Source organism: Hylobates moloch, unplaced genomic scaffold (genome assembly GCF_009828535.3).
Source record: "Hylobates moloch isolate HMO894 unplaced genomic scaffold, HMol_V3 SCAFFOLD_4, whole genome shotgun sequence".
NCBI classification, from domain to species: domain Eukaryota; kingdom Metazoa; phylum Chordata; class Mammalia; order Primates; family Hylobatidae; genus Hylobates; species Hylobates moloch.
In genome coordinates this window covers 102,492,628-102,506,788 of record NW_026652279.1, presented here as the reverse complement: position 1 = coordinate 102,506,788, position 14,161 = coordinate 102,492,628, and the positions used below count along the sequence as shown (strand labels likewise).

Here is a 14,161-nt window from a genome sequence, read left to right as displayed (position 1 = left end):
TTTTTATCTTTTTTTTTTTTTTTTTTGAGACAGGGTCTCACTCTGTTGCCCAGGCTGGAGTGCAGTGGCGCAGTCTTGGCTCACTGCAGCCTCCGGCTCCCGGGTTCACGCCATTCTCCTGACTCAGCCTCAGGAGTGGGATTACAGGCACTCGCCACCACGCCAGGTTAATTTTTGCATTTTTAGTAGAGTCGGGGTTTCACCATGTTGACCAGGCTGGTCTTGACCCCTGGCCTCAAGTGATCCGCCCGCCTCAGCTTCCCAAAGTACTGGGATTACAGGTATGAGCCACTGCGCCCCCGGCGTAAATCTTTTTTTCTTTTCTTTTCTTTTTTTTTTTTTTTTTTTTTTTTGAGACAAAGAGTCTCGCTCTGTAGCCCAGGCTGGAGTGCAATGGCGCGATCTCGGCTCACTGCAGCACCCACCTCCCTAGTTCAAGCGATTCTCCTGCCTCAGCCTCCCCAGTAGCTGGGATTACAGGCGCCCGCCACCATGGCCGGCTAATTTTGTGTGTGTGTGTGTGTGTGTGTGTATTTTTTTTTTTTTTTAGTAGAGATGAGGTTTTACCATGTTGGCCAGGCTGGTCTCACACCCCTGACCTCAAGTGATCCACCCGCCTCGGCCTCCCGAAGTGCCGGGATTACAGGCGTGAGCCACCGTGCCCGGCCATAAAGCCATTTTTGAAAAGTGAAACCTATGTATCATTTTGACTACATCAAGAATAAAGACTGAAAAGAAACGCTAATTCATCGGGCAGCAGGTCTTTTAGTAATTTTTTTAAACCTCTTTGGTGGCCATGGCGCATTTTGAGAACGTGGTGAACGCTGTAGTCCCTTTCCCTCCAAACATCGCAAAATATTGTCTGTTAAAGAAGAGACTGATCTCACTGGCACCATCTGTAGTTTTTGCACAACTGGTCACGCCCTCCACTGTCCGGTTCGCCGGTCTGGGACCCGCCTCGGCCAGCGAACCGTTGCTGAACTCTGGCGAGGACTCCGCCTCTAGGACTACAATCGCGGGGTGGGTGGGGTCGCTTGGAGGCAGCTGGCTCCCCACGGCCGCGGGCGAGTCCGGAACACAGTTACCCGCCCCTGTTGCCCACCGGAGCGCAAAGGGAGAGGAAGGCGCCAGGCCGGAAACGGAAGAGAGGGCGGGGACGTGTTTGGCAGCGGGACGCACCGTTTCAGTTGTGTTCTTGGTTCATTTTGTGTCTCGGCGATGTTTCCTAGAGTCTCGACGTTCCTACCTCTTCGCCCCTTTTCCCGCCACCCTTCGTCCTCTGGAAGCCCGGAGACATCAGCGGCTGCGATTATGCTACTCGCTGTTCGGCACGGAACAGTCAGGTACCGCAGTTCAGCGCTCTTGGCCCCGTAGGTCTTCAGGCAACCCCGTGCCCCGTTCTGTACATCCTCCGACTTCCTGGGGTCGATGTTATTACCTGCTGGGTCTTAGAAGCTATTGCTTTAAATCTGAGGAAAGAGAAATCCTAGAAAGAAAAGATGACGTGCCCAAGGTCATAGTGTGCGTGAAAACAGAGCTACGATTATAAGCCTGGTCGCTGTGCTCTTTCTACTACACGCCGCGCCTCATTCCTCTTGTCATCATCTCCTGTCAGTTTACCCAGATTTTTATCTTTTGCCTCCCAAGATTTATTTAATAGTGTCATTTGTTTTCCTTTATTCTTTAGTTCATTACTGAAACACTTGAAAAACAGCGTGCCAGTACTGGTTGTAAACCCCAAGTGAGACAGTCCTGCCATCACGGAGCGTGTAGTTCCAGCAAGTAGACAATTCAAGTGCTACGTAGTGAAGTAATAGCTGAGATAGTGTAGGTAAGCACAGAGTACACTGTTCAGCCGCCATGAATGACTATTTGCTGGGGCAGCAAATAGGGACACCTAACAATTGTAGGGGAGACTCAGGATATCGTTTCTGGAAAAGTCTGATGAAATCTGAAGGAGGACCACTGGTTGAAGTTAGCCAGGAAAAAAACGGAATTGCGGCATACTTGGTTTTGGTATTTATCCTCCGAGAACTTTATTATGAAAACCTAATTCCACTGCATAAATTCCATGCGTTAACACTCAGAAGGCAGTTTGGTTAAGTACAGTGCTGAAGCAGGTTAGTGGCAGTGAAGATGGGAAGGACCAGCTGAATGGAGGAGAAACATTGCACAGGTAGAATTAAAGGGATGTGACATCATGGGATAATGGGAGGGTGGTCAGAGATAGCAAAAATTTCAGCTGGCTGCGTTGGAGTATTAGGGTATCCTTAATGTTAACAGAAGAATGCGGAGCCAGGCTTGAGAAAGATTTTTACATATATTATAATTTTAGAAAACAAAAAATACCTGTTTATGTTAGGGAGCCTTTTTATATAGAAAGTGTGAAAAATGGAAAGTCAGTCTGAAAGAGGAGTCTTGAATGTGGTGTTGAAGGTGTTGCATTTGAAGTACTGATGAGATGCTGTCAGTGGAAACAAACTCAGGTGGGAGGTTAGGTCTAGAGTTTTATTATTTTTAGTGCTAGGGAGTTACTTAGACGTGATTTTCCTATAACGTAGATTGCTTTCTGTGGTATGATAGCAGTCTTGAAAGAAAACAGTGTAGTAAAGATTACATGTGAGATTCATTCCCCTGATGACCACCTTTCTATTACAATACCTTGAATAGTAACTTTAAATGTAAAATAATGACCATTTTCTTAAATAGATTGTACTGTACTTAAATATATATTGAATATTATGAGAGTCCTATGTACTGATTATGAGGATATTAGTTATGCAGTTGGTTTTTTATTCTTAAAGTGCCTGATTTGGTAGCCTCTGACGTTTCCATAAGCAGATCAAATAGTTTCAGCATTTTTTGAAATTGCCATTTTCTCTTTCATGTAAGTATCCTTAACCTGTGGCTGCCATTTTCTGTCTTTAAGAACTTGATACTATATATATATATTTTGGGAGAGAGTCTCGCTCTGTCGCTTAGGCTGGAGTGCAGTGCGCGATTTCGGCTCACCGCAACCTCCGCCTCCCGGATTCAAGCCATTCTTCTGCCTCAGCCTCCCAAGTAGCTGGGACTACAGGCACCCACCACCACACCTGGTAATTTTTGTATTTTTAGTAGAGACTGGATTTCACCATATTGGCCAGGCTGGTCTCGAACTCCTGACCTCATTATCCGCCCACCTCCGCCTCCCAAACTGCTGGAATTACAGGCGTGAGCCACCACGCCCAGCCGAACTTCATACAATATTTAACCCAGAGTCTGATACAGGCTCTTGAGCTCACCTGCATGAGAATCACCTGGGGTCTTAGTTAAAATGTTAAATTCCAAACTAAGAACTGTGTTTTAAGTCAGCTCTCTGTGTGATTTGTATAACCTCTAGAGGTTCATAACCACTACTTTAACTTCTGTGGGCAACAGTTTGTACTGTAAAGTGAGAATAATGAAACCTATTCTGTTAAATTGTAAGGATTAAGTAACGTACATAGCTAGTGTAATATGGTCCTCTGACCAGCAGCGTTAGCGTCACCTGGGAGTTTGTTAGAACTGCAAATTCTCAAGTGTCTCCTGGACAAAGCTGTTGATTCAGAATTCTATGGTGGGACCAAAGTGTGTTTTAGCAAGGAGCATAGATAATTTCTGTGGGCCAGGTGTGGTGGCTCACACCTTGTAATCCCAGCACTTTGGGAGGCGGGCAGATCGCTTGAGCCTAGGAATTCAAACCTGGGCAACATGGTGAAACCCTGTCTCTACAAAAAATTAGTCCCAATTACTTAGGAGGCTGAGGTGGGAGGATCACCTGAGCTCAGGGAGGTTGAGGCTGCAGTGAGCTGAGATCACAACACTGCACTCCAGCCTGACAGAGTGAGGCCCTGTCTCAAAAAAAAAAAAAAAAAATTCTATGCATATTAAAGTTTGAGAAGCAGTGCTATAGCACATCAGCTTCATAAAGGCAGGGACCATGAAATTCTTATTTACTATATATTGTCAGTACCTAGTATAGTGCCCACCACAGAGTAGATATTCACTATATTTAACAAATAATTTTTTAATATACCCTCTTACTGAAACTAACACATTCAGAGTTTTGAAAGTTCTTCAATAATCAAATACCAAAACAAGTTTTTAACCCCACAGAATAAAATTGGATATTTGGATTACTTAGAATTAGGAAATCTTTTTGCATGAGTCTAATATAGATGTAATCATTTGTGTTGTCCTTTTTCATAAATGTATCTGGTGAAGAAAGCACAAATGACATTTCTAGTCATCGATTATTCTCTTTTCTGTTCCATTCTAGCTTACCTTACAAATGGTTATGGGTTAAGTAGCATGTAGCTCGATGAGAATGTTGATCAGATTAGATAACACCCACTCAAAGTTTTTTTGAAATAATCTTTATTGATAGAAATTTATTTTTGTATTGTTTAATTATAACTTTTTAAAGAGGTATTGTGTTAAGAGCAAGGACTTGCAGTCAGTCACATTTGGGTTTGAGAATAATAAATTGTCATTTATTAACCATGTCAGTGTTTTTCTACCGAACCCTGGGGTAAATGGAGGGAGGGAACAGACTTGGGAGCACCAGCACCCCCAGACCTCCCCTGGCCACCCCAAGGACCAAGTGATCAATATGTCAACACACCTCTACTTATTTGTGGCACACAGTGTGTCTTAGTTCTTAGTGAGCTGTGAGCTACATGACTATGGGACTTCTCTGATTTTCAGTTTCCTTATCTGCAAAATAGAGATCTTAGGGAGTTAGTGTGGGTATGAGAAATGTAAATAAAGTATATTACACAAGATGAGGCATGTAGTATATGCTAATAAATGATAAGTTGCTGCTATTATGGTTAACAATAATTATAAAAAGAGATCAGCCTGACCAACATGGGGAAACCCCATCTTTGCCAAAAATACAAAATTAGCTGGGCGTGGTGGCACATGCCTACAATCCCAGCTACTCGGGAGGTTGAGGCAGGAGAATCGCTTGAACCCAGGAGGCGGGGGTTGCGGTGAGCCGAGATCGTGCCATTGCACTCCAGCCTGGGCAACAAGAGCGAAACTGTGTCTCAAAAAAAAAAAAAAGCAAATGGAAAGGGCTTGAATTGAAAAAAAATTTTAGATACGTAATTTTTTACTTTATTGTAAGTAAGTTTTTTACTTTATTGTAGACTGCATTGTATTTTTCATTTTTTTCTTTGATGCATCTTTCCAGGACAAAAAATAATATCCAAAGATATTTTGGCACTAACAGCGTGATCTGTAGCAAGAAAGATAAGCAGTCTATTCGAACTGATGAGACTTCCAAGGAGACTTCAGAGAGCCAAGACAGTGAAAAGGAAAATACGAAAAAGGACTTGTTAGGCATTATTAAGGGCATGAAAGTTGAATTAAGCACAGTAAATGTACGAACAACAAAGCCCCCCAAAAGAAGACCACTTAAAAGTTTGGAAGCTACACTTGGCAGGCTTCAAAGAGCTACAGCATATGCTCCAAAGAAGAGGTAAATTTAATTGTAATTCAAATGTTGTTTGAAACTCCAGTAAGCTTTTCCTTTTGGTAAAAAATATTTTTAATACAAGTACTTGGGAAATGTTGAATTAATGAAGAATAAATATCAGCTTGTAAACACAGGGACTGTAATAATTACTCGAGGCTGGGCATGGTGGCTCACACCTATAATCCCGGCACTTTGGGAGGCCGAGGTGGGCGGATCACTTGAGGTCAGGAGTTTGGAGACCAGCCTGGCCAACATGGTGAATCCCCATCTCTACTAAAAATACAAAAATCAGCTGGGCGTGGTGGTGCGTGCTTGTAATCCCAGCAACTTGGGAGGCTGAGGCAGGAGGACCATTTGAACCCAGGAGGCAGAGGTTGCAGTGAGCCAAGAATTGTGCCACTGCACTCCAGCCTGGGGGACTGAGCGAGACTCTGTCTCAAACAACAACAACAACAAAATAATAATTACTTGAGAAATGCTGTTATTGTATTATATTTAAATAACAAGAGGATATCTGTACACAATCCAGAGAAAGGAAAGGAGAAGTGATCTCATTGAGAATTTCACACACTTATTACATATTTATCAGTGTTATTAACTGCTGTGTAATTGCCTCTTTAAGCTGTTAATTAACAATATCATTTACATCTTGATTTGAAGGTAGCTTATTGTCTGTAAAGGACTTGCTTATTTAAAATTTTCCATTTTAAAGATTTCTGGAATAAAGTTTTAGCATGTTGATTACAACTGCTTTATATGACTTCCCTTGATCAATACCTATCAGTGCTTTCAGCTTTCTTAGTAGTTTCCTCAGAGTATTAAAAGTATTTGTGTTTATCAAAAGAGTATTATATTTAATTCTAAGTGCAATCAGTGATACTTGGGATTGTGTGGTAGGTTAAATGGCAGTATTTTTTTTAGTGGTATGTAATGATGTATTTCAATGATGTCATTAATTCAAGTAGTAAGGTATGTGGCTTTAGGATACTCATCACTGACTTCTCTTACCAGAACAAACAGATTTTAATAGTCTTCTGTTTCCCAGACTGATTTAACATTTTAATGGAACTTCTTGGTTTCTACATTATATCAAAAATACCTCTAGAAAGTATGATTGGGTAGTAGAGTAAGCTAATTCAGACTATCAGTACCCATAATAGGTACTTCCTCCTCCTCCTCCTGCTTTTAGAAACAAAACGGTTATATATAAATATATGGAAATAAATAATACAAACATATATAAATACTTTTCAGGAATGGCATTTTTAATGCTCCTAGACCTATTTGTGACCCATCATGCTCTTTATTATAATTATAATTGAATTAACAATTACAGAAATGGTAAAGTGAGTTGAATGCTTTGGAAAGAGTCAGTAAAGGTCATTTAAAATTTTTCTTTCCAATTAGGTATGAGTGAGGCAAACATACATGTGTGGGAAGATCATACACTTAGATTGCTTTGTAAGCTTTCTTACATTCTTGCTCCACTTTTCCACTTAAACTAAAATCGAAAATATTGGAGGATGGGTGTGATGTATATAAAAGATGTGTCTTAGAACATCTATCAGTGGTCCTATGTTCAAAGAAGAGGCTTTGGTCCCACATCAAAAGACTGGTGAATGAGGTACATTTGTTTTGAGTTTTAAAAAGGTGTCTTTTAATGATTTTTTTTCCTCCCCTCCCTCTTTTTCAAGGACTCCTAGGTGCACGGGATTAGGTTAGTCATGATCTTTGCTTCATGAGGTACTGTCATCATTGCTTCATACATAGACTGCTTTTCTTTGTTTGTATTAAATATTGAACCTTCATTGATATGGTTATCATGGCTACACTACCTCCCAAACTTAGTGGTATAAAACATTCATTCATTATGCTCACAGATTCTGTGGGTTAGCTATTTGACTAGAACACAGTGGGGCAAGGCCAATCTGTGCTCTGTGATGTCTGGGGCCTTAGTTGGAAGACTTAGAAGTCTGAGGATGGAATTGTCTGAAGTTTGCTCACTCATAGGTCTGGCAGTTGATGCTGGCTGTCAGCTGAGACCTTATTAGCAGAAACACCTACATGTGGCTTTCTTTGTGGGCTGGGCTTTATCCCTGCATGGTGGCTGGGTTCCAGGGCGGGTGTCTCAAGAGAAAGTGAGCCAAGAGAAAGTTGTATTTTCTTTTTAATGACCTAGCCTTGTAATAAGATTGGACATTACCATGTTTACCCTTGTTCCACATTGATTTTCCTGGGATATTTGTTTTTATCACAACCACTCCTGAGAAACAATCTTGACAAAGATATAGTGTCATTGATAGGAATGGAGCAATATACAGTTGGTCCTCTGTATGTGCAGGTTCTGCATCCACAGATTCAACCAATTTCTGATTGAAAATATAAAAAAAAATACAGCATAACTACTTACATAATTAGGTATTATAAGTAATCTAGAGATAATTTAAAAGTATTCGGAGGATGTGCATTACTTATATGCAGGTACTCTGCCATTTTATATAAGGGGCTTGTGCATCCATCCTGGTGGGGGCCAGAGCTGTTCCCGGAAACAATGCCCGTATCCCACGGCCCCACCTCCCCCAACCCCTGCAGATATGAAGGGACTGCCGTAATGTTACTGTGAATTGCCTAGTTTACATCATTATTGACATGATTGTATTTTCCTGTGCTGCCCCAGAGTACCTTAGGACACAGTTTGGGAGCCAGGGTCCCAGGTGGAGAGCTTGTGTCTTCTCTACTCATCTTTAGCTAAGGTAGATTCCGGGCTGGGATCTGGAATCGTCTGAGGGCCCTTTTCCAGTGGTTGATACTGGCTGTTGGCTGAGGCTTTAGCTAGGGCTATTGGCCAGCACACTTACCCGTGGCCTTTCCACGTGGCCTGGGTTTCTTGCCTGGTAGCTGGGTTCCACAGACAAATGTCATGAGAGATGGAAGTGAAAGCTGTATCACATTATTTGATCGAGCCTCAGAAGTTGCAGTGTGTTACCTCTATCTTGTTCTGTTCATCAAGGCAGTCACAAATTTTCCCCTGGTTTTCAGGGAGGGAAGATAGATCTCCCTCTTGATGGATATATGGCAATGTTTTGGAAGGGCATGTGGAACCAGAAGTAATGCTGTCACTATTTTCTGAAAGTATAATCTGCTTATCAGTACATCTGGTACCTGATAACTGTAGAATTTCAGCTATATTATAGGCAACATTGTCATGACAAAATTGACCCCTAATTCATAGATTGCATCTGACCTGGGAGAACTACGGGTACCTGATGGGGATATCATATTTAGGACTTAAATGCAGTGATTATTCTTACTGCATGTCCTTTGCAGGGACCCTGGAAACTGCATGTGGCCTTGTTACAAGAGAAACTGGCTCCTGTGGGGCAGTAAGCCAGGCAGCTTGCAGATCTCATATCCTTACTCTAAGATGATTGTGTGAAGTGTCACCTGCATGAACACTACAATAACTCCCACTGAGAAGGAGACCCAAGGCTGCCCTGCTGGCCTGCTGTGGTTCTGTCTTTCATCTTCCTGAATGGACTGGGCCAGGTGTCACCTGTAGTGGTCCTTTGGGTCTGAATGTTTAGTGGAACCTAAGAATGTCCCTGGTGATGCAGCAGTAACCAAAATTTCTAGCATCTGCTTTAACTTCCTCTTAACCTGATTCATTTGGAAGGCATCAGCTAACTATTACTCACTTAATTGATCCCTGTGGAAATTTAGATTATTTCTGGTGTTTCACTAGTATGAAATGATGCTATGTTTAAGATCGTTTATTCATTCAGCAACTTTCGCTTGCCATTATATTTCACACCATCCAAAGTGCTAGAGGTTGGACATTGAACAAAACAAAGTCTCTGCTTCCTACATTAAAATGGGGGGAGGGATGTAGGAGAGGAGATATATGTACAACACACACACACACACACACACACACACACACACACACACACACACAATGCCTATACCATGTCAGGTGGTGAAACATGAAGAAAAATAAGAGTGATGGGGTTGGGCCAGGCACAGCCTGTAATCCCAGCACTCTGGGAGGCTGAGGCAGGAGGATTGCTTGAGTCTAGGAGTTTAAGACCAGCCTGGCCAACATAGTGAGACCCAGTCTCTACAAAAAATGAAAAAAAAAAAAAAATAGGTGGGTGTGATGGCACGCACCTGTAGTCCTAGCTACTCAGGAAGCTGAGGCAGGAGGATTGCTTGAGCTGAGGAGGTTGAGGCTGCAGTGAGCTGTGGTTGTGTCACTGTACTCCAGCCTGGGTGGAAAAAAAAAAAAAAAGAATCAGGGGGCTGGAGAGGTGCTATTTTTAAGAATAATTAGGGAAGAACTCTGATAAGGTAACATTTGAGCAAAGATTAGAATCAAATTAGGGATAAAGCCATGTAGATATCTGAAAGATGAATTCCTTTTCGGGCATAGAGGATAGAACTGCTTAGGCCTTGAGGTTGGAGTATGCAGTATCCTTCAAATTCCACAAATTTGTTTCTTTTCTTTCATTTTTTGATACAGAGTCTTGCTCTATTCCCCAGGCGGGAGTGCAGTGGCACAATCGCCTCTATCTCTGGGCTCAAGCAATCCTCCCACCGCAGCCTCACGAGTAGCTAGGACTACAGACATGCACCATCACACCTGGCTAGTTTTTTTTTTTTCTTATTGTAGAGGCGGTGTTTCACTATGTTGTCCAGGCTGGTCATGAACTCCTGGACTCAAGTAATCTGCCCACCTTGGCCTCCCAAAGTGCTGGGATTACAGGCATGAGCTACCACGCCCAGCTGTTTATTTTCTTTCTTTCTTTCTTTTTTTTTTTTCTGTTTATTTTCTTTAAACACATATTCTTAGAAGTGGAATTGCTAGGTCAAAAGATGTGCATGTTTTTTTTTTGCCTTTGATATATGGCAACAAGTCGCCTGCCAAAAGCGGTGCCAATTTATCCACTCAGTAGTTTCTTTCCCTCATCAGAATTCTTTTCTGAAATTGTATGTCATACAGTTTATTTTAAAGAAATTTAAAAAGTACAGAATGTTATGAAGGGGAAAAGTTCGTATTGATGAAATCGTTTTAATTACAGGATAGAATAGATTGTTAAAAGATACTTTAACAAGTTCTCCTTACATTGTTAAAATATATGAAGAAAGATCCCTGTATGTAAAAATTATTCAATGACAGAGGCTCCCCCACAATTTTTATTAATTAGAACATTTCAAATTATAAAGCTAGAGAGTATAACTATATAGGAAACCATTGTTATGAAATGTATCATTCTAGAAAATGAATATTCATCTATGTTCTGTGTATACTTTGATCAAATATATTAAAATTTGAAAATGAAGTTCACAAGCAGTTTATGAAAGAAATACAATGACTTTGGAATAAGGTTAAAGCTTTATTCACAGATAACAGTTTTAAAAGCACATTTTATTTTAACTGTTACATTTCTCTATTTTTCTTTTCTTTTTTTTTTTTGAGACAGACTCTCACTCTGTGGCTCAGGCTGTAGTGCAGTGGAAAAATCATGGCTCACTGCAGCTTCTACCTCCTGTGCTCAAGAATATGTGATCCTCCCACTCAGCCTCACCAGTAGCTGGGACTATAGTCATATGCCACCACACCTGGCTAATTTTTTTTTTCCCTTTTCTTTTCTTTTTTTTCTCTATCCCAGGCTGGTCTCAAAACTCCTGGGCTCAAGCGATTCTCCCGCCTCAGCCTCCCAAAGTGCTGGAATTACAGGCATGAGCCACCATGCCCGACCCCTTGTTTCGTTCTTCTGGTTTTCTTCTATTCCTATCAGATTTTAGATCTTTCATACCTTAGTTAAGTCCTTAAAATCTTTCTCCAAGAACTTCAGGAATTTGGGAAGTTTAACTTTCGTATTAGGTAACGGATCATAATATAGAAAGCAGGTATAGTAAAACATTAATTTGGATCCCACTCATTGAGATGTCAGTTCTCAGTGAGTTGAAAAATGTTGCAAATAGCCAGGCATGGTGTCAGATGGCTATAGTCACAGCTACTCAGGAAGATGAAATGGGAGGATTGCTTGAACCCAGGACTTTGAGGCCAGACTTGAGGACATATTGAGATCCCTGTCTCTTAAAAAAAAAAAAAGGAGAAAATGTTGTAAATAATTTATTTTCTTTTTATAATAGAATGTTTTTCTGTTAACTTGCTCTGATTTAGGAAGCTTTTAAAAGCTCTTTCTTATGAAAAATTTAAAACATATGCGAAGAACACAAAATGGTATAACCCCTTTCTACTGTTGCCCAACTTCAACAGTGATCAACATTTTGCCATTCTTGTATCATCTATGCCTTCACCCACTTTCCATCTCCTACTTGATGATGATTTATGGCTCTTTTTTTTAGGTAAAATTTAAGTATATTAAAGTGTACAAATCTTAGCTGTAGGATTTCGACAAACGGATAAGCCCCTGTGACCCACACACTTACCAAAACACTATGTTTTTCATTTTCACCTTCCCAGTCAGTAGCCATCAGTCCTGAGGCAATTGCTGTTTTGATTTTTTTTTTCACCTCAGATTAGTGTTCCCTGTTCTGGAACTTGATATAAATGGAATCATACAGATTTTTTTTTTTTTTTTTTTTTTTTGACAGAGTCTAGTTCTGACACCCAGGCTGGAGTGCAGTGGCACAATCTTGGCTCACTTCAACCTCCACCTTCCAGGTTCAAGCAATTCTCATGTCTCAGCCTCCAGAGTAGCTGGGATTTTACAAGCACGCACTGCCATGCCTGGCTAATTTTTGTATTTTATATTCTTTGTGTCCAACTTCTTTCACTTGATCTAATGTCTGTGAAAGTCATTCATGTTGTCATGAGCTGAGTACTCTTCCATTGTATGGATGTATCACAATTTGTTTTTCTATTCTGATGATAGACTTTTAGGTTGGTTCCAGTAAAGTTTCTGCGAACTGGTTAACCTGCCTTTATATTTGCTTAAAATATATATTGTTTCTGAAATACAATAGCATCTAATTAAAAATTCCACTAATTTATAATTTTTGAGGCTGATTGTCCCTCACCCCTCTACCTTAATATATTGTTCTGAGTTAGTGTTGTTCTTCAGCAAATATCCATTAATTTTAACATTTAACATTTCAAAGTTTATATAAAACCGGTACCTAATAGTTGAGAATTCTTGCCTTTGTCAGAAATTGAATTGAATACTTTTTTGAACACCAAAGTTTTCTCCAAAAATCATTTTACTTTTCACTAAACTAATGGTGTAATAAGCAATCTCTTCTTTTTTGTTTTTTGGTTTTCTTTGTTTGTTTTGTTTTGGTTTTTTTGAGACAGAGTCTCACTCTGTCTCCCAGTCTAGAGTGCAGTGGCGTGATCTTGGTTCACTGCAGCCTCCACCTCCCGGGTTTAAGCAATTTTCTTGCCTCAGCCTCCCAAGTAGCTGGCATTTACAGGCGCGTGCCACTACGCCCAGCTAATTTTTGTATTTTTAGCAGAAATGGGGTTTCACCATGTTGGCCAGGCTGGTCTCGAACTCCTGACCTCAAGTGATCTGTCTGCCTCGGCTTCCCAAAGTGCTGGAATTACAGGCATGAGCCACCACACCTGGCCAATCTCTTTTTTTCTTTCTCATTTATTTTTCATTTCCTTTTTCAGAATTGAGCCCCTGAGTCCTGAGTTGGTGGCAGCTGCATCTGCTGTGGCAGATTCTCTCCCTTTTGATAAGCAAACAACCAAGTCAGAGCTGCTGAGCCAGCTCCAGCAGCATGAGGAAGAGTCAAGGGCACAGAGAGATGCAGAACGACCTAAAATTAGGTGAGTGAATCAAACCCTTAAGTCAGTAATGTTTATATTGCAAAATGGGCCATTTTCATGTGGCTAGTGAGTAATACACATAATATATACCACGTAAGTGGAATTTGTATATAAAATATACCATATACTTTTAGCAATTCAACTTTTTGAAAAACTTATGTCTTAAGTATGATTATAGTTTTTAAAAAAACAATTGAATAAAGTTTCCTTTTAGGAAGTTACAGTTTCTTGTCCATGAAAAAATAAATGGTAAATTCAGTAATGTTATTAAAAATAAATAACAGAATAAGGTAGCTTCTCTGAGAAAAGTAATTTTTTTCAGTTAAATACCTTGCTGGTTTTATGCATGGTATGATAATCTTCAGGTGTGTTGCCTTCTCTTTTTCCCCTTCTGTATTTCATCTGACATTGTTCCACTTACTCTCTTCATCTCTCATTATTTTATACCATGTTATACTACTTGCTGCCTACATTATAGTAAGTAGTAAGTATAGTAAGCAGTAACACTGCCTCATTTTGGAGAGTGATCTAAATCAGTTGTTCTCAATGAGCATGTGTACCAGATTTATTTCAAGAAACGAAAAGAAATGGCCGTGTGCTGGCTCATGCCCATGATCCCAGCACTTTGGGAGGCTAAGACAAGAGGATCACTTGAGGTCAGGAATTTGAGACCAGCCTGGACAAAAAAGCAAGACTCCATCTCTACAAAACATAAAAAAATTAGCTGAGCATGGTGGCGTGTACCTGAAGTCTAGCTACTTTGGACTGCGCCCAGCCTCGGGAGGATCACTTAAGTCCAGGATTTGAAGTTGCGTTGAGCTGTGATCTCACTACAGCACTCTAGCCTGGGCAATAGT

At 40.7% G+C, this 14,161-nt stretch overlaps 1 protein-coding gene across 1 annotated transcript in view; it reads left to right on the top strand.

The window, feature by feature from the left end:
- Positions 1–1,037: 1,037 nt before the first annotated feature.
- MRPS31 (mitochondrial ribosomal protein S31) overlaps positions 1,038–14,161 on the top strand; it is a 40,718-nt gene continuing 27,594 nt past the window's right edge. Inside the window, exons 1-3 of the mRNA XM_032150740.2 lie at positions 1,038–1,343; positions 5,219–5,506; positions 13,146–13,304. Of these exons, the coding sequence (XP_032006631.1) occupies positions 1,219–1,343; positions 5,219–5,506; positions 13,146–13,304 (572 nt within the window). The 5' untranslated portion in view covers positions 1,038–1,218. The remainder of the gene's footprint in view (positions 1,344–5,218; positions 5,507–13,145; positions 13,305–14,161) is intronic.